At 38.5% G+C, this 27,730-nt stretch overlaps 1 protein-coding gene across 2 annotated transcripts in view; it reads right to left on the bottom strand.

Annotated features, from left to right (window-relative positions):
- Positions 1-27,697, bottom strand: part of zufsp (zinc finger containing ubiquitin peptidase 1) — a 37,562-nt gene extending 9,865 nt beyond the window's left edge. The window contains exons 1-9 of one of the 2 annotated variants that reach the window (XM_067602543.1): positions 27,569-27,697; positions 22,829-23,387; positions 22,639-22,740; positions 22,325-22,384; positions 15,253-15,348; positions 14,982-15,091; positions 10,126-10,294; positions 6,850-7,038; positions 4,735-4,900 (exon numbers count right to left, since the gene is read on the bottom strand). In XM_067602543.1, the coding sequence (XP_067458644.1) occupies positions 4,735-4,900; positions 6,850-7,038; positions 10,126-10,294; positions 14,982-15,091; positions 15,253-15,348; positions 22,325-22,384; positions 22,639-22,740; positions 22,829-23,378 (1,442 nt within the window). In that variant the 5' untranslated portion in view covers positions 23,379-23,387; positions 27,569-27,697. The remainder of the gene's footprint in view (positions 1-4,734; positions 4,901-6,849; positions 7,039-10,125; positions 10,295-14,981; positions 15,092-15,252; positions 15,349-22,324; positions 22,385-22,638; positions 22,741-22,828; positions 23,388-27,568) is intronic. The other variant, XM_067602544.1, reaches the window with a different exon arrangement.
- Between the last annotated feature and the right edge of the window lie 33 nt (positions 27,698-27,730).

Genomic DNA, 27,730 nt, shown 5'->3' with positions numbered 1-27,730 from the left:
TTCATTTACTTCTTTACTTTCTTAAACTGACATTTATTTTTGCTCCACGGCATTAAATTGTATGTACATTATGCAGGGGTTTTCTACCTGGAAGTTATTGTAAACAAACATTGCTTCTGGTTCTATTGGTGTGGCACAGAAGTGTTTAGTAGCTAAGATATAAAGTTTTAATGGTGCAACCTTATTTAGTAGATCACTAGTTTGAAACTAGCTAATAGTTACTAAGAACTTAGGAAAGACTTTACGCACAAACATAGGCGCCTGAGCAATGGAGCAAGTGGAGCAAATGCATCCCCTTTATTCAATTAGAAGCAAAGTTATGGTTTTGCTACCCCACTTTTTGTCTTTTTAAAAATAATAATTAAATACTTAAATAATAATAATTAATTAATAATAATTAAAAAAAATCTGACGTTTTTGGACCAACCTTTGAGTTGGTTCAGTCCAACCCGTCGGGAGAGAGAGACAGACAGATAGAGTGGAGCTTTTTCCTCACAGCACCAAAGTGCCTGAATTAACAAACAGTTAAATGTTCAGCAGTGGAAAGTAACTTGTTTAGACTTTTGCAGACTACTTTGCTTTAGTTTCAGTTTTAGTCAGACTTTGGAAGGAATTACTTTTAAAAATGATGATGCATCACTCCGTGTAATGATCTCTCATCCGGCTGCTCTGCGCTGTGCTTTCATTATTATGATTATTCTTTCATTTTCTCATACAGGCTAAATGAGAACTGCAAGTTTACTCTAAGGGGAAGCAAGGTCTAGTTTTCAACTGAAATGGCCCTTTTAAGTCTTGAGCAGCAAAAATCACCTTCTGAGTTATGCATTAAAATAGGCCTTGATTTGAGATAACGTAGGTTAAAATAATCTGTTTTTGAAGTTATGATTATTCATTCCTGTATAATATTACAACTACATCAGCAAGCGGTGCTAATAGCTACCTCTAGAACCTTTGTGTGGGACTGGATTTAGATAGTTGTTGTGAGGCCATTTCATTCATCCAAACGGTTTGTGCTTTGTTGAGTTGTTAGACTTTGAAGATGCCTTGTGAGTTTTGAGAATAGCAACCCTCAGGCATAACATTTTTTAACCAGGTTAAATTATCCAAATCATATTGTGATGTGTTGTAAGACTATTTCATTTATATAAATGGTTTGTCCTTGTTTAACCTTGAAGATGGCCTAGTAGCCTGCAACCTACTACCACTTTAGGCTACATAATGTTTTTTATGAATATAATTTCAAATATGAAGTAGCCATTCTTCTAATAATTATTTCCTCCTTCCTCCTCCTTCCCCCCAAAATTATGTATCTTTCCAAGTTTACTCTCCCATTTTAATACATAATCAGGAGCTAATGCACACAAACTTAGTGATGGATTTACAGACAGCTGGTGCAACACTGAAGTGCTGGATTGTGTTAAAACTAAAATAAAATAAAATGGAATTATATTTTAAAACAGCCACAGACAAGTCAATTGTGTAGCTTACACACTCAAGCTAGGGTGGCATTACATTTCTCCTTAGGCCTTGCCTTATACAGAGTCAATGGGTGTAGGTTTATTTAACTCATTGATTTTTTAAATGAATTTTAGATATCCTAGAAGGCCTAGAAAGGCCAGGGATTAACTTTATAATGTACTTAACTTTTTTCACCCTCATCAAATTTATATTTTTTTCTTTTTTTTGTTATTGTCTGATTGTATTATGTTATGTATATTATCTTGTTATATTATTGTATTATGAAAACGAATTTGTCTACTAGGGTTGTGCCCGAATACAAATACATTATTCGACAAAGCACAAATAGTATTTTTTTAAAAATATTTATATTATATATAAATATTTCAAATACCAGCATGCAGGTCAGTTACATAGCTATTTCAGTCTGTCTCCTCTGTTCCGTTGTTACATCTTCAGCAGGTCTCAATGAGGGGAGTCACATCCACCTGCTACATGATGCACATTTCCTAATTTGGACATCACTCCTGGAGTTGGGGGTGTTCCCCAAAGATAAAGCTGAGCTACTGACACACCTCCATAACCTGGACTCTCCTCACCCCCTCTCCTTCCCACAAAGTTAGGTTGTAAAAAATAGGCAATAAATGAAAAGTGCAAAGCAATAATCGCCTTTGAAGTTTTTCCCTACACATTACACGGTGTGTTGTCTCTGTGTTATAGGTGTATAAATAGGTAGAGGCCTGTCTGCAATGAGGTGATGAGTAAAGTTTTAGCTCAGTAATCAGCGCAGTCGTCTATGATCTGGGAGACTCCAGGTTGAGACCCGGTGTGGGGACCTCCTTCATAAGGTAGTTTATTCATGAGCACTTATTGTAAAACTATATTTTCTAAAATTAAAAGCGTAACAAAAACAAAAACAATTACTCCATTGTGGAAAAAGAGACCTTGGCTCTTATTTGGGCCTTGATACATTTTGAGGTCTATGTCAGTGGTGGAGGTAAACCCCTTGTAGTTTATACTGATTACAACCCCTTGACATTCTTACATTCTCTTCAGAATCCAAATCATCTTATGCGGTGGTGTCTATTTCTTCAGCCATTCAATCTAGGCATTACCTCCTTCAAGGTCTGTTTATATGGTTACTGTTCAGTTGTTCTGCTGACCTGCTCTTCTCCTTCTCCTCTTAATTTGCTTCCTTTAGGTACCGAAGTTGCTGAGTGAGAGTGGTTAGAGTGGGTTGTGTGATGGGCAAATGGACTGGTATGGTAACAGATTGTGGTCCTTGAAATGTCACCACAGTTTTGAATGACATGATTTTCTAATTGCATTTGAGGTATCTTTTTTGGGCCCTAACTTTTATGGGAGGGGGTCTCTCTCTCTCTCTCTCTCTCTCTGTGTCTCTGTCTCTGTCTCTCTCTCTCTCTCTGTCTCTGTCTCTCTCTCTCTCTCTGTCTCTCTCTCTGTCTCTCTCTCTCTGTCTCTCTCTCTCTGTCTCTCTCTCTCTCTTAAACAAAAAAATTAAATGTACCATGTGGAGCTTTTCAGTCAGTTTGCATCACTGATGGAATATTGAAATTAATTTCCTAATTTTCATCAAGTCTATTTTTTAGTAATGTAAAGACTTTTAACTAGGGATGCACGACATTGGATTTTTGCCGATATCCGATATGCTGATATTTCCAACTCATTGTGGCCGATTGCCGATGCCAATATCTGGACATATTTTTACCAGCTGGCTGAGGAGGCTATTATCCATGCAAGCATAGATTATACTATGATCAAGAAAGACAATATATGAAGGAAGAACTTAGGAAGACTGGAGCTCAGTAGCTCAGCATTAAAGTTCTTCCCTCATATAGGCTATAGTCTTTCTTGATCATTAGTACAATATATGATTGCCTCTCAGTCTCCTCAGCCAAGTGGAAAATATGTGCATATATGAACATCGGCAACTGGCAAAAATGACAGTCAAAAAGTAATCATGTTAAATAATCATGATGTCAATATTGAACAAAAATAATTGTGATTCTGATTTTTGCCATAACTGAGCACCCCTAAAAAAACACAAATTGTGATTTACACACACACACACACACACACACACACACAGTTTAAATATGTATATGATAAATTGTAAATATGTATGCAATGAATTGTTTTCTTTAAGAAACTCTTACTTGAACATTTTTCAGTGTGCTCCTAAAGTTATATGTGTGCTCCTAATTTCTTTCATTTAGGAGCACATGTACTCCTTGAAAAAAAAGTAAGGATTGAACACTGCTGTCAGATGTGTAGAAACACTGAGTAACTGGAGTGTGGCACTTTCCAAGGGCTTCTGTCACAGGCAATAGATGTTTACTTTACTCATCCCCCCCCTCCCATTCTCTCTCTCTCCCTCTCAGCTGGAGAGAAGGATTTCAGAGTACTCTTCTTGTGAAATATCCTGATTAATCCCATGACTTTGGCCAAATCTTACATTAATAATCACATTTTTTTGTAGGAATTTTCGACGCAAATCCATTGATACAGGTTTGAAAGTGGTTGGACTTATAGTTTAGACGTCAGACGCCCCAGTTTGGCACAAAGTCCATGCCCAGAGATTGCCTCCCCATTGGTTTACATTGTAAGGTGTGATGTCACACTCCAACTTTCAGGGCTTACTAGATCTAAACCGTTCGAGTTATTACAAAGTTTTTAATAACTTTTGTTCAGCACAGTGTGATAAGTCATGTATTAAAGTTTGAAGCCGATACCATTAACGCCCTAGGAGGAGATAGCGTTTATTCAAGGTCCAAAATTGGCACAAAATCGTATTTTGAAATTGAGATTGCAGACTTCCTGTTGGATTTAGGTCAGGGGTGTCAGCATATGATTTGTAGGTCTTGATGAGACGAATAATTGAGTTTTGGTTCGATCTCTCTACGACATTCCTACAGGCCGTGGTGGCCGTTTTAGATACATAGGTGGCACTCTCGAGCACATTTTGGCACTTTGGGGGTTAATTTTTACATTTGATCAAATTTTTCACCAGACCTGATGTGCGTGCCAAATTTGGTGAGTTTTTGAGCTTGTTTAGGGGTCAAATTTAGAGTTAAAGTGGCGTAACAAGAAAGAAAGAAAGAAACACATGAAATACAATAGGGTCTTCACCCTTTGGGCTCAGGCCCTAATTAGTTGGAAATGTTTACTCATGTCAGTCATTACTAATACCTGACTCCTGCAGCCTGAGGTGATGTGCTTCAGCAGAGTAATGAGACACAGTGTAGTATTGCTCACCTGATTCCTAGAGAGGTGAGGAGAGCATAGATCTCTGTGGCTCCGATCCAGGCTCGTGTTCCCTGCAGCCGCTGGTTGAAGTGGGATGCACCTTGTGGATCAAGGCCTCCTTTCCATGCCTCCTCGATCATACTCTGCACCCGTGGGATACTAGGAACCGCTTTCTCTGAGAAGAAGGTAAGCGTCAAATAAATGGAAAGACCTGATCAAATGTGTACAACTGAACATTAAACCTTTAGAAAGGTTTTTACTGTAAAAGTTTGTTATCTGTCATCTTAGCTTACTTTCTTCTCAGTGTATCACATGATCAGTCTGTTTTAATGGAGAAATCCACCCTAAAATATTTAAACATTTTTCTGGACCTTGGTGTGTCTTTGGGCCCATGTTGTTGCATGGTGGTGAATTTCCATATTTTTTTTTATTTATTTTACAGGGGATACAGCGGAATAACCCATAATGACAATTTTTGCAAATTTATTAAAGATCATAAAGTGAAATTCATTTATAAAAGTATTCAGATCCTTGGCTGTGCCACTCTAAATTGTGGTCAGTGTGTATGGTGTGTGTGTGTGTCAGCTGCTGGCCAAACAGCCAGCTACTCATTTAAGTCCAGCCGGCTACTTTATTATATTCATATTTCATTCTAATAAAATAGTTTTGATTAACAAGTTGCGATTTGCTATGCCTGTACATTTATGACCACTAGCCCCCACTTCAAAACAATGCAAGCATGATGATAGAGAAATGCTCTACATGAATGAGTGTGTGAGCACTCAGCTGAAAGGTTGTTTCCTGCCACAAGTAGAAAGCGGAGAGTCATCTTCAGTGTTTGACAAATATTAGCAATGTAACTGATGACAAAACACTTTAAGAACTGCATTGATTGCACAGACAGGGGACATCCTCATTAGATGGACTACTTCCGAAAACCGGGTGGCAGCGATTGACGATTGTGCAGTAAGTATTAAAAATCCACTGAAAGTTCTGCATTTTCCATATATGCCAAACAGATGTTTATGGGTTTAATGAATGAATGAATGATCTTTATTTACATTGCACTTTTTACAGCAGAGCCATCTCTAAGATGCATTGCACAAACACACTAAAACAGGCAATGCTGTCAAAGTAACAAGCCTATGTTATATGAGAAAAATGCAGGCTATGCTTCAGCTTTACAATAATTCACTACATGTTATTATTATTTAATTAAAATATGCAATAATTAAGATCAGTGTATATGATGGAATAGTAGCATTAGAATGTGCCAGAGGCCACCAAATTTGGGCTTTTTTGGCCAAAATTCTTTTCCATGGGAGCATGCCCCTGGACCCCGCTAGCTGGCTACTATTTCCCACTGGCTGGTTACTCCATATCCTTGTGGAAAGCCCTGTGTGTGTGTGTGTGTGTGTGTGTGTTGTGTATAATTTGGTTGTCTGGTTGCTGTAGAACCACAAGCCTTTCCTGTTTCACAGTTAGAGCATCACCAACAACATCATTCCTCTTTCTGTATGGTTACAGTTCTGCGCGGAAGATCCTATTGGTCAATGTCAAGGGACATGTTGAAGTTGTTGTACTCAGTGACTGATGCCCAGGCTGTCTCTGCATGTGCTCATCACATAGAGAGCAATGCACCAGACTCCCCTGTTCTAATTCTGGGGGATTTTAATAGCTGCCAACTCAACAAGGTATTCCCGACATATCAGCAATAAATAACATGTGCCAAAAGGGGAGACAAAACAATTGACCTCTGCTATGGCAACGTGAAAAACGCATCAAGGCATACAAGCAAACCCCCCATTAGTACAGCTGATCATAACGCCATCCATCTAGTCCCCGCCTACCGTGAAACATTACAAAGGGAGAGAGTTGTCAAAACACAGGTTAAGCAGTGGGATGAGGAGGCTAGAAAGACCTTGCAAGCCTGCTATGAGCAATATTTGTACAAATAAATCATTAATTTTGATAGATAATAAATAGTATAACTATTTTGCTTTTAATTCTCACAAGGAATATTCACACAAATGACATCAGATGTATATAACCAAGATAGTGTCTTGGCAAGAAAGAGCAGAAAGTGCAGATTTCAGGAAAGATATGATGCAGTGTGTTGTGCACCTTGTAGGAAGGGGGCATATGTATCTATTCTGTGTAGAGAGGAAAGCAGCATCTGGAAGTTTCTGTATCCACAGCCCCAGCCTTTGTCCCCTGCTGAGGAGCAGAAGTGGTCGGTGTCAGCACTCAGCCACACGTGCACACAGTCTCTGCATTCAGTCTGGTAGTATTCATACAAGGCTCTCACCAAACCTAGACAGAGAAGTGAACATAGTGCATGTGAAGAACATTCCAGCAGTAGTTCAGTAGTGTTACTGACGGCTAAACCAGAAGCCATCAGCTCTGACTTTGATCAATCTACGTGAAAGGTGCTTTTTAAATATCAATAAATAATTGTGGAATTAACAGTCACACTAAGCTGTCATAAACAGCATACAATATACTTGTTACACTGTCCTATACCATGTTTCTCCAACGTAGAGCACAGCCTGTTCCTTTTCTTTAATTTCTAGGAGAAAGGAAGACAGGAACAAACCTGGCTTGAATTCCAGAGACATGGGGTGAGTGTTCCATCCAGGACTTATACTTTTCCCAAGTGGGATTCTGACAACTTGACACTGGCCAGGAACAAACACTGTGTCAAAACACTTGAAAATCCAAATGCTTACAAAATAACTAAAATTAATGACTGGACTAAAAGCATTTAAATGACCTTGAGGTCATTCGAACCAGACAACTTCACATTAAACGTGGACAGAAACTCCCCTTTTGGGTCCGGTTTATCGCCAGACCCGTGTTGTAAAGACATTCCTTAGTGAGCTTTCACTAAGTATTATAGGCAAACCAGAATTTCATATGAATTAAATGTCTAATCATTATGTAAATCATGTAGTTTGTTTGTCATAAAATTGCATGAGTAATGATATAATTATGATAGCCATATAATAATCCATTGATGAAATATTAAAATTCTACTTTTTCACCATGTGACAACACTGCCCTCTGTTGACTGGTATGGCAAAGCCTTTTTAACACTAAAGAGTACGGGTTGTTTCATGAACTGTTTTCAAACTGTTGAACCTTTTTGCATTTACTACAAGTATTAGCCAAATTATACTTTGATAGTTAAATTAGACAAGGAGTAATATTGAATGTTTTATATTATAAAGTAAGAGTTTTGTGAAATTTATATTTGCCATTTGCCATGTGGTCTGAATGTTTAGTCACTCTAAAATGTTATGTTTACAGTCAACTAATTGTTGTTTTAAGTTTACTTTACTATAATTTTTGACATTTAAATCAATGAAGAATCTCAGGTTTGTCTAGATATTATGAGATAAGTGTTAAGTTGAAGGTTTAATGTATATTCAGACATTTTTTCTGATTAATCTTACAATACCCTAATATCTACAATTTTGACATGAAGATGGGCCAGGGTAAAAAAACAGAAATCAACAAGGTTTCAGGTTTATCTGTGCCAGACAAATGTATGTTACATTTTAAACAGTTTGATAAAAACATCAGATTTAGTCAGTGTGTTCATTGTGCCCTGACTTCATCTGCAAAGTTCTCAAGATGACGTTTTTACGATTAAGTACCAACCTTTGGTTTTTCATGTCTATTCCATTTAACATTAAGGGTGTAACCATTTTGTTACAAAATTAAAAGTCATATTTTGTTGTCCTTCGTCCGAACTTGGTATGCACATGTTCCCTTTCAGCATAGAATGGGATGGAGGCAGATATAGAACTGAGCACTCAACAGCTATGGTGACAAGATAGACATATGGATGTTGTGAATAGGGAAAAGTGAATATGGATATGAATTAACATGGTTCTAAAATGGTTTCCATACAACAGCACATGATTCCACCCCTCAATCTTCAAATTACTTAACCAGAAATTGAATTACCAAGAGTTAGTTTATGGAGAAGTGCTGCGATTTACATTTGAGTACACAGTATGATCCTTAAGATGTGCCAATGTGCCAAAACTTCAATCTTGGATGTTGGATGACTCAAAACATTCTCCTGTTGAATGTAAATAAATTAGATTGTATTGTTTTCACTTCTGCAGATCAGACTTCGTCATTCAGTACCTGAGCACACTGTCCCTGTATGTAAAGCAATATACAAAAAAATCTCAGAGTAATGTTTGATCCAGTATTGAAGGCCAGATTTACTGCAGCTTTTGCAGATGTATTTGAGGTACAGTTGTGATGTATTCTGCCTCAAACAAATTTGCTGTAATTATCAAACAGGCTCACCAGGCTGGAGTTGCAGTCTGCATGTCATCTGTGTAAGTGTTTGCATCATGCCTCTCTTCTCATTGCATATGCATTTAAGGGAGGATGACATGTTGCATTTTGCAAGGGAAATTCTACACTTCTGAAAAGCAGGTGTAAACATAGTGCAAGTGGGATTTACACAAGCCGCAAAGAAAGTTGTAGTTAAAATCAGAGTTTATGTGCTGGAGAATCTTCTCAATGCCTCAGCTCATGTTATTTTGGTCATAGGTTGTTTTAGATTAAATCTCACAATATACTGCATATACAAAGTGAAATTTAAATCAAATGGATTAAGAAAAAATAAACACTTCAACACCATTTGCCGTGTCTTGCACTCATCAATTTAAAAAAGACCATCTATTCTAGCATAATACTAATTTATTTTGGTTTATGCTCTTTTCTCTAGAAGTGTCTTCAGTATGGGAGAGGGCCATGAAGTACAGTACTAGTCAAAGGTTTGGACACACTTTCGCATTCATACAAACTTTTGACTGGTACTGTATGACAAGAGATTTTTCCAAATCCTGCTCTGTTTTTATGAAAATACCAAAAGTGCACCACCATTACTTTGGCACACAGTGCACAACACACTTGGCATCGACTGTCGAGCAATTTGGTATAGGAAATGTGAGAAATTACACAAAATGTTAAACTTTGTGTTGTTTTGAATTAGCAGGGGCTACTTTCTTAGTTTCATTGTAAGAGACAATAATATACAGATATATAACAGAGCAGCAGATTAACATATTTATATTCATTTGAGCATAATAATCTTTATCAGCTACATACATAATATTGAATAAATGGCATTTCATTTTTAAACTTTCAAAATCTACAGGCCATGTAATGTAGTGATATTGTAACTTTGGACTATGAATAAAATATAAATTTATTCTATCACTCAACCTAGTGTTAGTGTTTCAAAGGGACACACAGATGACTGTAATGGATGGTTGAATTGACCAAATCTACAGAATCGTTGGTATCTTCCTTTAAACCTGTAATGTCTCTGTGTTATTTTTAGTTGTGGGTGCAGGACATACATAAACATACCCTGAGTTCTGGTTCTGCCATCATCAACCCCGGAGGCTAGAGACTCCATCATCTCGGCCCTCTTACAGTGAAATTCTGTGGGGGCCATAAGACCTCTGGCCACATCCCTCTCCATGGTCCTCTCCATCTGCCTGCGGTAGCCCCCGCTGCCGTCCAGACCAAACTGCCTCTGCACAGTTAACATACCGCACATGTCAGCTTGATAGAGTGGAGTCTTGTGAAAGCACAACACTGAAAGTGTTCAGATACCTAAACATTCACTACTGCATCACATGTATACAGTGCACCCACAAACCATAGTTAAACCACAGTGTTAATCTTTTTTCAGTGTGGTTGACATTAAAAGCAAATAATGTACATGTATATCATGTAAAATAATCAACATGTGTTTTAAAGGACCGATTTTCTTTGTGTCAAAGATCTGTTCATCATATGTTTTTGAAGAACATATGATAACATATGATAAAATCAGAATTTGGCAAAAATCAAAACAAAACCCAAAACCATCCAAACACCGTTTACCTCCTGTTACCCCTATTTTCCTCCAACTTTTCTCTTACACACACAATAAACACAACATTGACATATACAAAAACAAACAAAAAATGAAAATAAAAAATGTAAACCAAATAAATCACAGAGCCATTTCTCCCCTTATAAGATTAATATATCTTGTAAGGTGTACCATTACATTTACATTTGAACATGACCCTTTACTTAATTCACAAGGAGATTCCCAACATAACCATATCTTAAATAAAGACTGAATAGTTTCTAGATTTCTTCATAAGGACTTAGTTTACCTCTCAAAATGTGTGTTATTTTTCCCAATTCCATACAATGTGTTATATTTTTAACCCAGACATCAATATTAAGCTCATCACCGGTCCATAAGAAATAAGCTTTGCTTGCAAAATACACATATGTAAAAATGTACACTCTTTTGCTTTCAGAATAAGATCCAGTGGGTATACATGAAATAAATATACCTTAGGTTGTAAAGGAATATCTACAAACAATATTTTTGAAATCATATTAATAACCACCCTCAAAAACTCTTGTATTATAGGCCACCCCCAAAAACAATGAAAAAGTGTGCAGCAGGTTACGTGAAGCAATTTGGTTCACTGCTTCCCAGGAGGGTGGATCCAGTCTCAGCCTCAGCTGAGGCCACACGGCAGGCACACAGTGTGTGTTCCGGTCCTTGGCAGGCTGTAGAGTTTGGATGCTGGAGCTCTAACTAAGATTAAGTCTTCTAATGTCAAAAAAGTTTATACCAAAAGACAAAAATAGATTACAAAAATACTAGATTATTCATATGGCAAACAGCGTGCAATAGCTAATGGCACTTGGTCTGTGGCTTTAGGTATCTTTTTCAGTCTTTGAGAGTTTCTTTTCTGGAGCTTTCAGCCCTCAGAAGAAAAATGACAAAAAAAGGAACAATGCCCAGAACGCAGTGAATGGGCCATTACTGACAGCTGGCAAGGCCGAGAGAAACAGAGTAGTGAAGAAGCAAATGAAGCCAAGCCAGACAAAGAGTTGTAGATTTTATAGTTAAAGGGGCATGTTTTGGAAGAAAGAAGATCTTTGGTGTTGTTTTGGAGGGAACGCTTTGATTACTAATTAATTTCTTTGTGTGAAGAGAAAACTGGCCTCCAACTTAAAGGGGAGTCATTTTTCCTATCGAATATTCAAAAGCTACGTGCTTGCAAATTGGACACTCACTCATTTCTGCCATCAGTGCCAAAACATCATGAAAACCAGTGAAAAACACTTTTCCATTGCAATATAGATGAGCCAAATAAATACAGGATAACATAATTTTCGAATCTGTCATTAAAAACTGTTAAGAACAATCCTAACAATCAAACCATTGCTAAATAATACACTTAGATAGGTTAAACAAGTCAAGATACATATTTTTACACATTCTTAGAGAGAGGAGAGAGGAGGAGAGTGCGCAAAGGAAATTCGGCTTATCTCCCCAAATTTATGCACTTAGGGACAGCATGAGCAAGTGGAAGAAGGGAGGAATTCATCTGTGGAGTGAGGGGAACTCTCCTGCTGGTGAAGTCTGCCCATATTTGGAAGAAACAATGTTGTTAATTCCAAAAACTGTCAATTTTCCTCCTGTGGCTGGTGGGAAGAGGCTGGGTTTTTAGTGCTGTTCCATGTTTCTCCTGGCATTTTTATGCCTTGAGGTCAGAGGCCTTTGGTCTGTGTGCTCTTTTATACACACAGATGTGTTCTGACTTAAACATCATAATGTTTCTGAAAGAATTTAGCTTCTCCTTATATTCCTGGGTTAATCCACTATACTGCCATCTCTTGATTACATTTCGCACTGTGGAAACTGCAGGCTGACAACACTTGGCTATCATCTTGTAGCCTTTCCCTGTATTGTGGGTATTTAATAAAATCCTGTAATATTTTTCTGGTCCATATGAGTATTATCCACTCCAGAGGACCTATTTATCTGAGGATCCAGGGTGCAGTTGAAATCTGCCATGGTATATTTATCCAAAAATGTATGTATGTATGACATTTGTAGGAATAGATTGTTGTAAAAGTAAGCATCATTATTTGGTCCATAGATATTAATAAAATTGTGGTTGTGCGACATGCGGTAACCTTGGCAAATTAAGAATATTCAGGCAGGGTCCTCAACCACCTCTTGAATTTTCATTGGAGCTGATTTGTGTATCGATACCATTGCCCCTCTGGCACTGCTAGAAAAGGATGCTGAAAACACTTGACCTGACCATCTTCTTCTTATCTTTCCCCAGCTAGCATATGTGTCTGTTGAAGAAACAGTACCTTAGCTTTCAGATATTTTAATCTGCTCATAACCTGTTTTACCTTTAATATTACATGTTTTATTTTATATCTTTAGTATGCATTCCCTATTAGTTTACTGTCTTAATCATGGAAGGTGACATTAAGGCACCTAAACTTAAGGAAAAGAAACCAAAAAACAGACAAATGATAGAATCCAAAATAAACGCATAGACAGAGACATACACTTAGAAGAGAGAAAAAATTAAAAAAAAAAAAAAAAAAAAAAAAGAATAGAGGAGATTAAAAAAGGGGTGAGCATTTGTCTTTCATAAATCTCTCAGGAGTAATAGGCTATCTGCAGTCCATATGTCCATCCATTCCAAGTGTGATATTACCTGAGCAGATTATTTGCCTCTAAGCCAAGTCACCCAGTTCAAGTCATCCATCTGCTGGTGGATCAAAGACAAAGGTGTGCTCTGCAGTCGTCATCAGCAACCTGGCTGGAAAGATGCTTGGTGATTTTCCTTTCCCGTAGTCTCTCTCATGCCATCATAGCTTCTCTGTTGCCTGTAGACTTCAGATGGCTCTCCAGGAGGAATCTGATTCAGCTGTCTTTTGCATCATGTGCCCTTTCCAGGTCCTCTGCTTTAGTAGCAACATGATTCAATTTACTCTCCAGGGAGCGTTTGCTTGCTTGCAGTGATAGCGTCCTCAGCGATTAATATTCAGTGTGGGAGATGCAACAACTGCATTCCTTTATATCAGTTTGTATATTTTTGATGGCTACTAGTATACTATCTACTGTATATGTACATGGAAATCCTGCTTGAATTACATTATGGTCTTCATAATATCCACAGTTAAAGGATTTCCCATCTGATCATTTTTAATTGTTTCTTTGTACAAACTAGCAAGGTCCACCAAGTCCTGTCAGGGTCCAGCACATTATCCTCATTCACTGGTGTATCCATTGTCCTCAGTCTGGGCTTCTTTGGTATGCTGACTTCCATTAAATTCTTATTCCGAAATCATGCAACTTTTTAATTGGGTTGTTTGAGAAGCTGCTATTTCGATCTTTGCAAACCAAACAAAAAGACTGCCACCACTCAGTACAGCATCAGCATCTAACCCAAGGCCTCAATATTTCTAAAATTCTGGATATGGCCATGCATGATTTAATTTTGCTTCTCCACTGTCATTTGATTGCATCTGTTGGAAAACTGTTAACACAGCTCAATAAAAAAAACACATCCATTTGATCAAATTATCATATCAGGATGAATATTAGTGCTGCAGCTTTAATTCCTTTGAACGGGACAGCTCACCTAAAACAATCTTTCTGCTATGTGAAAATATTTAATTTACTTTCATTTTTATGCTCCTCTGAAGCTGTAAAACTTTGCTACATCAAAGCTGGAATCTAAATCTGAAATCCAAATATCTATATCATTATATATGCATATGTTGGACACAATCTATACCAGACTCTATACTGCTGTCAGGTTGGTCAGGTCACAGTAAATATTATATTTGCGATCACATTACCTGATTGGTCAATGATATTGTCACAACTGATGAATGAAACACTACTGTGAAAACTACTTTGCTGTAGTTTGTGGAAAACTGTAATTTTTGCTTTAATTTGAATAGTGTAGAATAAGGCTGCGATGTTTGCAGGACATCTTTCAAATACTGGGCTGGAGGGCTTCTGGGATACAAGGAGGTATTTGGACAGTGACACATTTTTGTCACATTTTATGGTTCTTTACTCCAGCATGCTGCTATGGGGATAAAGTGCTGGTTTCAGGTCTAAAAGTGTGCATATTGGGTAAACAGTAAGGAGGTAATTGCAGTCCTTACATACACAGAATCCCAAATCTTTGAAGAATGCCACAAGACAGTGATAGTGCTATAATTTTGCACTGTTCACCTAATATGAACGAAAACCCTCTAATTATAATGTGGAAAGTTAGCACTTTACACTCTTAATCATTGATTAATGTGAACTCCATTAAAAATGTGTCACTATCCAACAACTTATACTGCCATAAAGGTCCTCTGCTTTGTAACATCCAGACCTGCAGCTTCTTAAACTCCTCTCTCTCCTTCTGGGCCTCATCTTCTCTCCTCCTCTGCTCCTCCTCCTGCTGAAGCTTTCTGGCCAGCTTCAGGTCTGAGCCAGGGCTCCCTGCAGTAACAATGGAAAACCACAGTTTTAGGTACACTATAAGCTGAGTGTGCATCTGTTCAGTCAGATACACAAGACAAAAAGAAAAAACAATATATTTAAAAGGACAAGAGAAGGAACTTAGTGAATTATATTACTGGAAGGTATGAAGATATTCCCACCTGCTCCAGGGTCTAAATGCAGTTCCACATGTTCCTGCAGAGAGAAACTGTTGCTGCAGATGACAGAGCACAAAGGGCACTGAAATCTCTTCTCTCCTACAAAACAGTTTGGAAACTTCATGTAAATCTTGTTATTCCAAACTTATTTTACATGAGGGTTAACATGTGGGACTGATAATGGTCTTATCTTAAAATCTTTGGTCCAGCCTGTGTCATTCGTTAATAGTCAAGTCAAATTATGTGAACCTACAGTGTTTTATCACCAAGAGGGAAATTACACTTGAAGCCTCCCATGAATGAGCTACATTAAAACACGTTATAAGAGAGTAACTCTATTGTACCTATACCGTTACACAGGTTACTAAAGCATTGTGAAGCCAAATCACAGCTTTAAGGAAAGAATTGCTAAAATGCTTATGTTCAGAAATGCTTCAGGATTATGTGCCCGTTAGAACCCATAAATCCTTCAATTTTGAAGAGGATAAACCATAACAGTTGCTTAATATAACATAAGTAGGTAATGCACAAAGTTCTTGCAATCCAGAAAATCTTGTGGGCAGGAGCGTCAGCTCATAAACTGACTGTGCAAGGACCAAAAAATCCCACGCAGGTCAGGTTGTGATTCGGCAAAAGTTGATTCCCATTCAACTTTTGCTGGATGACCACTACGTTTTTTTGCTGAGCCCCATATGGTCCTTCCTCCAACAGCGTAAACACACTGCCCCCATTCAAATGAATGGGAGGGCTGCAGTTTTTCACACATTGCTGGATTTGGTCTGAATGCGCTATGGTAACTACTGCTGGAAACAGACTGCCTCCAGCGAGGATGCATCTGGATGCACCGGAATGTTAAATGCTCCGGAGGGTGGGTGAAGTGGTGGGTCATGTACTGGGAGTTGGGTGATGCTTGGTTTTGGCTCATCCTTTTCAAAATGGCAGCCTAGTCAAAAACGTTTTTATATTGCACTTAAACTGTACAGCAAAAAAAGTTTCTGAAAACATCTGAGGCAAGAAATAGGCAATGCAGTAACAGAATCTTGATTCATATTTGATCAGCACTGCCTATTTGACAGTTTGATCTTAGTTTGATCTGAGTGAAGCACATTGCGCTGGATAGACTCATTTGCTTAAAGTCGAGGTCAAGTCATGTGTATCAAATACAGATATGGCACCATGCTGTATCAATCATGCACCATGTGACCGCATCTCCTATTCTCCATAGAAAATAAACAGAATCCGTCGACTTGACATCCTATAGTGGTGTTGCTGTCGGATGTAGAGGTCTTCACCTGAGACAGACCTGGGGAAAACCTATCCGAACCCGATGTGCATAAATTCATTTTCAAAAAAGAGAGACCCAATCCAAGGGGGACCCAAGCACAGCCAGACCTGACCCGATAGACCCAAATATAACAGACCTGATCCAAAATGCGGTCAGCCCGGGCAGACCCAAACAGAGAGATTTTGCAATTGGACCCTGACCTATAACCTGTCTTCCGTGATACCACTTTTTTTCTTTTTAAACGGGGCCAGAATCTGAGATTATTTAGTCCATGCTAACTTTAGTCAAAGCAAACCTAACATGTCTCTGAGACAAACACTCATTGCCCCCCTGCCCAATGGAAATTATAGTTGTGGCAACAACCTCCAAAATTTTTTCTTTCAACTTTCCACATACTGGTAAAAACATTTTCATTCAGTCAGTGATCAAATGTGCTTCCACACATGTAGATTAACTGATATGCTGTCCATGTGGCCTTGCTATGTGACCCTGAATACCTTGTTGCTGTGCAGTACAATGACACCAGACATGACATTTCAACTTTAAGATTCCATGGGATTGAAAAGGGAAGGTGATCTAGAGCTACTCATTAAAAGGCAAAAGACATTCTGGGGTGATCAATTACAAACACTTAAGCCAAAAGGTCTCAATGCTCAATGAAGCCTCCTCCCTTAGTATGATGCTGTGATATGTGCCAGGTAACATGAATAATAATGATAATTTTTTTTCCCTCATATTTCTGTAGGTGAGGCTTCCCTCATCTGGCTTGTTAAGAATTCTTGCAGTTCACATGGAGTTCAGATACAGCAGCCCCCTCAAGTACCCTTTGCTCATTGGACAGCATGTATATAAGCATGACAGGAGCCAATCGGCTGGTGGTTAATAGGTTAATTGGAAAATTGGCTCATTTACTTTGCCTGCTAGTTCACTCCAGAGAGTTTGGTGGATATGTTTGGGATAAAAGTGTCTTTTTGCCTATATAGGAGGTTATGTGTGTAAACTAATATGTAAGTATGCTTTATATATTTTCTGCCTTCATTGTAAATAAAAGATTAGTGAGTTCAGTGTTCTTACAAGTGTAACTTGATTTGCTGGACTAGATGGCAATATATGTTTGACATTAGTCAGTTCATTTAACTGCTATTTCTCATATTTAGAACATATTAGTTTTCATTGTAACTGTGCATTAACATATATTGCAGTCTTATTGTTTATTTCCTAGTGTGGAAATCTGGTATGGTTGCTGAATTTACAAGTTAATACTTTCCGACAAGTAAATACAATATTTCTAAGTCATCTGATGAAGATTATATCAGTATGCTGTTGATACCCCCTGGACAAAGTTTTATAGGACTTTCAGTATCATATCATAGCCTGTTGGTTGGTGACCACGATAGTGTCTGCCGAAAGCCAATCCCACCCGTCAGTGAATAGCAGTCCCAATTCAATGCAACAAACTACTCACCACGCTAGACAGTGGCCATCAGTACCCAAACATCAGCCGGTAACTAGTTATGACCAGGATAACAGCTACACTAACCACCAATCTAAAGCCATTCCCTGCTGAAACCACAGCTCTAGGAACTTTTATTAACCCGATGTATCACTGCTAGTTACCCGAAACTGTGCAGTAACAGCTTTGGCTATGGCTAACCAGCCTTCCAACGTTTCTGTTCATCCCCCAGCACAGGTATGCATTTATAGATGTAAAATATTGGCTATATTGGATATAAGGACATCCACACAGTGTGTGCCATCTGCTTCAGGCTGGAACATGCCCAGGGAGCGTTAGCCTCACCAGGCTCGTGTGAGCACTGTGTGTGTTTCACTCTCAAAAGCCTTTTTCGCAGGCTAGCATGCCAAGCTACCCTGTCTCAGCTGGGCCCCAAGCTAGCAGCTTCTACCACTGTGTCTAGCTATGCTGTTACCCCCACTGGGTTTACCAACTTGATGTTACTGACACACTATCACAGGAAATGGAGGATAGCTTCGCAGTTGGTGACTCCGGGAGCCTCATAGCGGAATTGATGATCACTCTGATCTCCAACTCTTTTCAACTAGCTGCCAGGAAAACATGACAATGAAGCCAGCTGTTTTAGACAAATTGCCCCAGTCACCATTTGAACCCTTTGATCAGGTGGATCTAAAGTGCTTTCATTCAAACCAGTGCTCCTGTTGGTGTTGCCCTCTGCCAAACATGCGAGTGATATCCATGCACTTTCAGTGCGTCCAGAATGTACTCAGTTTGTTGTTGGAATCTTAAAAGGTATCACTGCAACCAAACCTAGTTTTTGTTCCAAAGAACACCATGCTTTCAGGTTCTCCAATGTAGTTGATGGCTTTCCATCCCCTGCCATCAGCAGCTCCATATGTTGTGTCCATATGTTGTGCTCTACATAGACAGGACTAGGGGTTTCAGGAAGTTAGATCAGTTGTTTCCTCATGGGCTAAGCCACATACAGGCCAACCACTCAAAAGCAATGCCTCTCCCATTGCTATGGGGCTACACTACACTATGTTCCAAATTATTATGTTATTATTATGTAAGTGATTATCAGTAGGATTTCAGTTCGCTTAGTTTTTAGTTGTTCAATGAAAGTTTTTGCCTGTTTTATCTTAATTGGTATCAGTCTCAGGTGTGTTAAATAGTTTGCCAGGTGATCTTAATTAAAGAGAAACCTAGTTAAAGAAGTTATTCAAAATTTTTAAGCAAGTCTCACTTCTCATGCAATATGGGGAGGAAGATGGGGGAAAGATGTTTCAGAAGATGAAAAGTGTGAAATAGAGCAATGTATTGCAAAAGACAAAACTGAAGAGTGATCGTTGAACTGTTAAAAGCTACGTGTGTGATTCAGAGCACAGATGAATTCAGCCAGATAAAGACTTATTAAGGAAAATTTCTCTCAGTCAAAGTAATAATGTTAACAGGGCATCTATAATAAAGCCCCTGTTGGGCAGCAAACAGGTATTTGAAACTGCTAGTGTCTCTGGAGTCCCAAGAACCTCTTGATGCAGAATCCTCCAGAGGCTTGTAGTTGTGCATAAAGCTGTATTTTGGCGAACCCCTAATCAATGCTCACAAAGAGAAATGTTTGCAGTAGGCTCAGAAATACATGAAGACTAATTTTCAAACAGTTTTAATACTGATGAATATCGTGCTACAGTGGATGGTCCAGATGGATGGCATTCTAGATGGTTGGTGAATGGCCACCCTGTTACAACAAGACTGCAACGTCAGCAAGGAGTTAGCAGAGTGATGTTTTGGGCTGGAATATTGGGAAGTTAGATGGTAGCTTCCTTTAGGGTCTGTGAGGGTGTCAAAATGACCTCCACAAAAATATGTGGAGCTCCTTACCAACAATTTTATGCCATGGTATAAAAGGAAGAGTTGTGCCTTCCTGATCAAAATTATTTTCATGCAGAAAGAAGAGAAAGTAGCAGTCGGTCGTCAAAATGGCAACATGGGAGTATATATACAATTGAAGTCAGAAGTTTGCGTACACTTAAGCCAAAGACATTGAAACTCAGTTTTTCACAATTCGCGACATTTAATCCTAGTTAACATTCCCTCTCTTAGGTCAGTTCGGATTAATACTTTATTTAAAAGATTGTGAAATGCCAGAATAATAGTAGAGAAAATTATTTATTTCAGCTTTTATTTCTTTCATCACATTCCCAGTGGGTCAGAAGTTTATATATACTTAGTATTTGGTAGTATTGCCTTTAAATTGTTTAACTTGAGTCAAACGTTTCAGGTAACCTTCCATACGTTTCTCACAATAAGTTGCTGGAATTTTGCCTAAAAAAAGTTTTGCCCACAAATTTTCTATTGGATTGAGGTCAGGGCTCTGGCTGGCCACTCCAATGTCCTTACTTTCTTGTCCTTAAGCAAAATTTTTTCACAACTTTGGAAGTATGCTTGCGGTCATTGCCCATTTGGAAGACCAATCTGCGACCAAGCTTCTGCACCAGTCCCTCCTGAAGCAAACTTCTGACCCACTGGAATTGTCATATAGTGAATTATAACTGAAATAATATGTCTATGAACCAATGTTGGAAAAATTACAAATTATCATGCACAAAGTAGATGTCCTAACCAACTTACCAAAACTATAGTTTGTTAACATGAAATCTGTGGAGGGGTTAAAAAATTAGTTTTGATTTCAACCCAAGTGTATGTAAACTTCTGACTTCAACTGTACGTATCCCCATAGTAACTTAAGGTTATGATCGTAACCTCAGTTCTGATAGTATGAATTGCTGTTGAAGCATTTGAAGACAGACAGAAAGAACAAAGTCAGCTACTCATGAAGGCTATTGCATGACTTGACTCTTAATGACTTTACAGCCAAACTAACAGCTCTGTGAGGCTGTACTTAGGCACACAGTGCTTTGAGCTAAATGTTAATATCAGCATGCTTACATGCTCACCATAGATGTAAACACATGTAAATCACAACAGGCGCTCATATTAGAACGGGGCTGTCAACCCTCCAAATGCAAACAAGTATATTTTGGGAAGAGTTCCATCCATTCTTGCAGCTATCATAACCCACTGAATCGTCAATCAATCAATTCATACTCCAGCAGTTTGGGTTGTCACAGAATATTAGGCATTTATGTGGAATACAGAATACTTGGTTCTAATACCAAAATACCCCTGCTTAGTGCAAAGTAACAGTAAGTAATACAGGATAGAGACTCAATACATTTTTAATAGCTATAACTATTAAAAATGTTGAATGTCAATGTATGTCAACATGCTTCACGGTTCTGTTTTGATGATATTCATATTTTCACACATACATTCTATTGACATTTCTCACACTATTTACATAAATTATGTGTACAGAAAGTTTATCAGTTCATGCAAGTAGTTCCAGTGTTTATTCTATAAGTTTATTCTTTGAGGGACATCATCAGGTAGGTGCTTGGACACTGGCTGGCTCCTATGTGTGCATGTGGCTATATCCAGGTTTGCTGTCAATAAATGTAATAATAAATATTAATAATAAAATGAAGCTAAAAATTCACTTCTCTCATAAATTCGCATTAGAACATCTTACTGCAAAGATGAATGGCCACTTAACATTGCTAAATTAAATTCAATATGTTGGTGACAGTCGAATGTTGTGTAATACCTACTCACCCATGAAATCATTCCTTGTGCCTTGGTTTTGCCATTTCTTTCTTTAGAAAAATGTCATTAGTTTTGCTGGTATTTGGTCATAAACAGAAGTACTATATTACTAAGTGCTAAATTTGACCTGATGATGGCACTAGATGAAGTCAGAGGATCACCAAAATTGAATGAATGTGTGAACCAAATTTCATGGCAATACGTTCAATAGTTAAGACATTTCACTAAAACCACAAATGTCATTGGAACATTTTGTGCCAACTTTGACCTGCTGGTGGCTCTACTGGAAAAGTCAGAGGATGGCCAAAGTCAATAGGGTTCATGATCTGGGCAACAGGAATATCTGTTCCAATTAGTTAATAGTTATTGACATATTTCAGTCTGGACCAAAGTGGTGGACTGGCCGACTGTCATCCATACAGCAATGCTGCTCATGTGTCACTGGTACAGAAAACCATCCAGCTGAGCTGATAACAGCTTTCTTCAGTGACATTGTGTCTTCTTGTACAAATTAAGTACATGCACATACATGGTCTTTGGTTGGATGGCAAGATAATTTTGTTGTTCACTGTGACGTACTACCCAGCTGCCATAACATACTGTGCCATGTGAGCTAAGAAAAAAAAAGAAAGTGCTGTCAGGAGACACACCTGAGAGACTGCTGGCTGATGGTGATGTCATGGCTGATGGAAACACCTCCAGTGCTGAACCTGAGCAAACAATTAGCCATTAATAAAGATACCTCATGTGCATACATGAGGTTTATGTTGTCTTCAATTTAAGAAACAATTCATATCTTCTAATTTCTGCAGACTGTTTTGAATTTGTGGAACTAGTTTGTGCTGATTGAGAAATTTTCATGGATTCCACAGATAAGCTGTGTGCTGATAACAATAGGTTTAGTGTATGTGAGCATTTTGTATGTAAGGGCAAAATTGCAAATCTCAAGACACTGTGAACATACCTTCAGCTGAGTGCTGCTCCTGCAGATGCAACTCGACATGCTCCTGCAGGATGAAACAGCTGCTGCAGACCAGTGCACACATGGGGCAGGAGAATAGTTTCTCTGTAACAAACAATAAAAGAGGACAACTGTAACTTAAATTTCTGGCCAGGACTTTAAAGTTTGAAATACAGACAAAAAGTTGAATCACCTTTTCCTGGAGAGGACAACCGCTTCTGTTTGGCTTTATTGTGCTCTGATTTACTTCCACCAGCATCCTCACTACAGTTCCTGGCACACTCCTGTTTTATGTTAGAGCTTAATGTTGTTGAAATAATTGGTATAGTCTCCACATGTGTTAAATCTCTTCTATCTGATGCGAACATTAAACCATGATTCTGTTCAGGTTGCACCGAGTCTGTGGTGACACTAGAGGCACCATAGGATATTGCTTCACCAGCTGCACCACAGCTATCACCAGTCAAGCAGGACTGAGATGTTTGAGGTTTATCACAATCAGTTACACCAGTGATTGTTCCAGTAGAGCAGCCTAAGCTGGATGTGGAGTGAGCTGGAACCTGTGCTCTGTGCTGGTTTTCTGGGTGTGCAGAGCTGATGTGGAAGGAGAGTTCATCGTAGGACACTCCAGACAGGGAACACAGCGGGCAGTGCATGTCATTTTCCAGGTGTCTGAGAAGGAGATGAGTCTTCATGTCTTCCTCCAACATGATGCCCTCACCACAGATTTCACAGGTCAGCATGACTGTAGCCTACAATCACAGACAAGTTGCTTTCACTTTCCTACATAATGGCATGTTATCAAACCTCAGAGTATCATTAGAATTTTGTTGGTGAGGCACTAAGTACGGACAACTGTCAAGAACTGAAAGTTGGCACCAAATATTTCTTCAGTCTTTGTCTTATTACAATTTCCTACATATTACCTGTTTTTTAAAGTCATTAATTAGGTTTATCATGTAGTGCATTGTATTTAGGCAATGTTACTGTATCGCTGTTTATATTAGGAAAGTATGAAACACCTGTGCATTTGGGTTTGTGGTGCCATAATTCCAGCTGGTCATGTGTTAGTAGGTGGGAATCATATGGTAGGTAGGCGTTAAAAAACAACAAAAATGCATTTGATTTAATTTATTGATTGGGACAGTGTGCAGTTCTGAACATTCAAGATGCACTGCACCGGAGTTGGCTCAAAGCTAATTTGCATCCATAGTCCCCCACAATCAAAACATACTACAGCACAACAAACAATACAAAGCAAACCCCCCCCCCCCCCAAAAAAAACAAACAAAAAAACCCCAAAACAAAACAAAAAACACACAGAACACACAATACAAAATACAAAGCTACACACACACACACAACAGCACATCACATACACCCACAATGTAAATTAGAAATTAATAATGTAAATTGGACTCAGTGGTCATACAGCTGCTGGTCTTTAATACATTTAATACATACACCTTAGTGAAGCTGGAGATGGTTCTTGTCCTTGTTAGTAGTAACTTCTACAACAGGTTGGTCACTAGGCCTGCACAGTGTGGTTGGAACTGGTGGAAAGCCTCTGATAAAGCTCTAATTTGCCAGGTGAAAAGAAGCAGCTGGCCACATCATGTGTCATGGAAGTAACATGTCTCTCTGCAGCTCTCTGACAAGGACTGCAGTGCAGAGGAATTTTGACTCTCCAAATTGAGAGTTAACAGGGGCTTAAAGAAATGGGGAAACAAATTAAAAGTTTGTAGTTTTTTTTATGAAAAAAGACTTTCTATGGAAAAAAAAAATTGTCAATAGGCCAACATAAGGCAGGGCAGTATAAAAAATAGATTGAATGAATTATAATAAAAGAAAATGAAGAGTTAACAAAATATCAAATATGCTTCAGGATATCTTCCAGAGGGATGGCCATTTTCTATGCTTTTTGGTTACAGAGGTTAAAGGATGCATACAAAAATACAAAAGTCTGAAATTGAAAACATTGTTTGCTTTTCATGATTTATGATATTTCTCTAACAAAGTTTAGTACATTCAGCAACTGTTCTGTTGTCAGAATAAACAATAAAATCATGTGCTGAGAAAAAATAATTGAATTTGCTAAGGCTATAACTAAAACTATTAACATACCAAACTTTTTGCCATGATTCAGTATGTCGTGCACATTCTCATGGAGAACTTGTTTGAAATGTTACACACCTGTGCAATGTGACTGTACATACAACATTCCCAAATTTGGTTACAATCCAATTTAGCATTGAAGAGTTATGGCATTAAGTGCATCAGGCCACGCCTTCAAAAGTTTGGTAACTAATTACAGATGAATGGTAAGTTATACCCACAAAATAACTAAATTTTGTTCGGGGTCATCTCATTATGGTATGTCCCAAGTTTGGTGAAGATTAGATAAAATATGTGCCAGCGGAAGCAAAAAATTTATTTACCCAAAAATTCAAAATGAAGGAAAATTTTTCCAGGCCCAATTGGCCATGGCCAATATCAGTCAAATCAGCATCATCCAAGGAACACACTGTGCAAATATTGTTTTGCCATACCCATGGCTGTATTATAAGAGCTGGTTACCGGACCAAAAATGGCACCTATTCAATCCAATGAGAATTACTTGGCTGGCAAATACGCCAAAAAAGGTTTCTAGCTTCGGGATTTGATTCCACATTATGCAGCCCACTGAATATGCGCAGTGGTGTTTCCCCCGCTGGCCTCACTCGCAAGTTCCCACTTGGTCCATAGACTTTACATTGTGATGATGTCACTGAGTTTTAAATCGCTTTTCTCAGCTCGAGAAAAGTTTTGCAAATATAAAACCTCCATGGATCAAAAATTCAGGCCTAGTTCGCAGCACAGTGCACTGTGTCGCCATCACACCAGTTCATGGAGAGAGAGAGAGAGAGAGACCAACAAGAACCCCTTAATTTCTCTTCTTGTCTTCACAAAATAATTCTTCTGTTAGCTTCCTCAGTGCAGTAACAGTGGCAGCTAGCAGTTGACAGCTAGCTGTTTGGTATGATTTAAAATATGTATCAAAAGATGATATTTCCTCTTCTGTTCTCGCTGATTGATACTGTTACCTCTTCTATAGAGTATTTTCTGAAGATTATTTGAAGGTTATTTTGCAAAATAGCCCACTTTTTAGGTCCAAATATGAGATGTATTCAGGAGCACATCCCTGGTGCAGCCACTCTCTCTCACAGAACATGACCAACTACTATTATTACCTCAATAAATACTTCCTAATTAGTTTATGATCTCAATCACTAGTATCAAGTCTTCTTCAATGCATCATGATGTTCATTTTGTAAATTATGGCCCTGTTTAGAGTGAAATAGATGACAAAGCAGCATATGTTTTAGGGCGTGGCTACGTTGTGATTGACAAGTCGCTACCACAGCAACAACGTTGATTACGTGACGTAACCATGGCGTAACTCCAGATTCACAGAGTACAGGAGTAGCTGATGCCATTTCACAGTATGTTTTCAGTTCATTAAAGTTAATTATAAAATTTTGGTCACCTAAAAAGTCTTGTCCAGCATTTGGTTGTAATAAAAGACCCTCTAAGGAGTTGGATGTTCAGTTTTTCCAGTGAGTGCATTTTGTTTTAATGGTTTTAGGCCTGTTTTTCACTAGCAGAAGTTAGTACTAGCATCAGCATTATCACTGTTAACCATAGATTCAAGTTAGCTGGAGGGCTAAACCGGAAGTAGCCGACTTGGCCAGCGAAAGTCACTAGTGCGCATGCTCTATGGGCCGCACAATGCGGAAGATCCGGGTACTTTCATACCGGAAAGTCGAATTTTTTTTTTGCTTCATGCGCCACTCGGCAACTCATAGAAATGAACGAAGCCCCGCCTCCGACGCTGTATCCCGTTCTCTTCATACATCCATGCGCTGAACTCACTGCAGTCAACAAACCAATTAGTGACGTCACGGTCAATACGTCCATATTTTTTTACAGTCTATGGCCAAAACACGTAATAGTTTACCATGTGGTTGTGTCATTAGTACTATGTTTTAATATGTAAAGCATGTCTCCATGGGACACCTGTCTATGAAGTATGAATAGTTTAGCACTTTTAGTTTTTGAGATATCAACTTTCAACTCCCATAGACTTTACATTATAGGTTCTTGTATTATTAAAAAAAGTGTAAACGTTATTTTAAAAACTGGATGATATCAGTATTGTCCTGAAAAGGCTGAACGTTTCAATATTTCATTAGTTTCTGTAGTTGAAAGTAGCTAGGGTGGTGGAGGAGGAACGACGAGGAGGCGACTTTACCGTTTGATAGCTCAACGAAGCCAAGATTTATTTCCATGCCGCAGCAACAGCTAACTCGAGGTTGAGGTGTCCCCGGTAAAACAACAAAACAGGGTGGCTAACCCGCTGGGTCTCTGAACTTGTATTTCTCGTTATAATATGCAGAAGTAGTTAGAGACCGAAAAATGTACGGAAGGAAAAAGAAAAAGAAAGAAAAAACAAAGAACGAAGAGCTCTTAAACAATTATGTTCATATTTACCAAATGGACACAAAGGAGAAATATATTTATATTTATTAATTCATTTGTTACATGGGTGAAGGTTATGCAATATTTAGTATTCTAAAATGCGTGCTGTGAAGCTTTGAAGTGTTAGCAAGGTGTGTCAAATTTCCATTAGCCTATCTTAATTAAGCAAATACTTGAATGGAATGTGGCACGAGTTACATTCTCAGTGCTATCGCCTAGCACCTATGGACGCTTTGGAAAGCATGACTGGAACAGTGGTGTCACAACGATTCATACATATAATGTTAGACGATATGTCACATAGTGCAGGCTGGTGGCCAGTAACATTCAGCACTTTAACATGCATTGTTGTCTTTTAGCTTCGGACGGCCAGACTACCTTCACTTTGACAGAATGTGTACAAAAGTCTACTCACGATTAATGCAATTCACTCAGCACTCAATTAGAAGGCAGAAGTGAGTTGTGCTTTCCTTTCTTCAGCTTCGAAACTGAGCTTAAGGTTTATGGCACAACCACAAAATGTACTTCCGGCCCAAACTTTCAGAACAAAATAATTGCCACGGCTATGTATGTTTTT

The sequence above is a fragment of the Thunnus thynnus genome, chromosome 10 (assembly GCF_963924715.1).
Source record: "Thunnus thynnus chromosome 10, fThuThy2.1, whole genome shotgun sequence".
Classification (NCBI taxonomy): Eukaryota; Metazoa; Chordata; class Actinopteri; order Scombriformes; family Scombridae; genus Thunnus; species Thunnus thynnus.
Note: the sequence above shows the minus strand (reverse complement) of the source record. Positions and strands in the feature narration are given on the sequence as shown.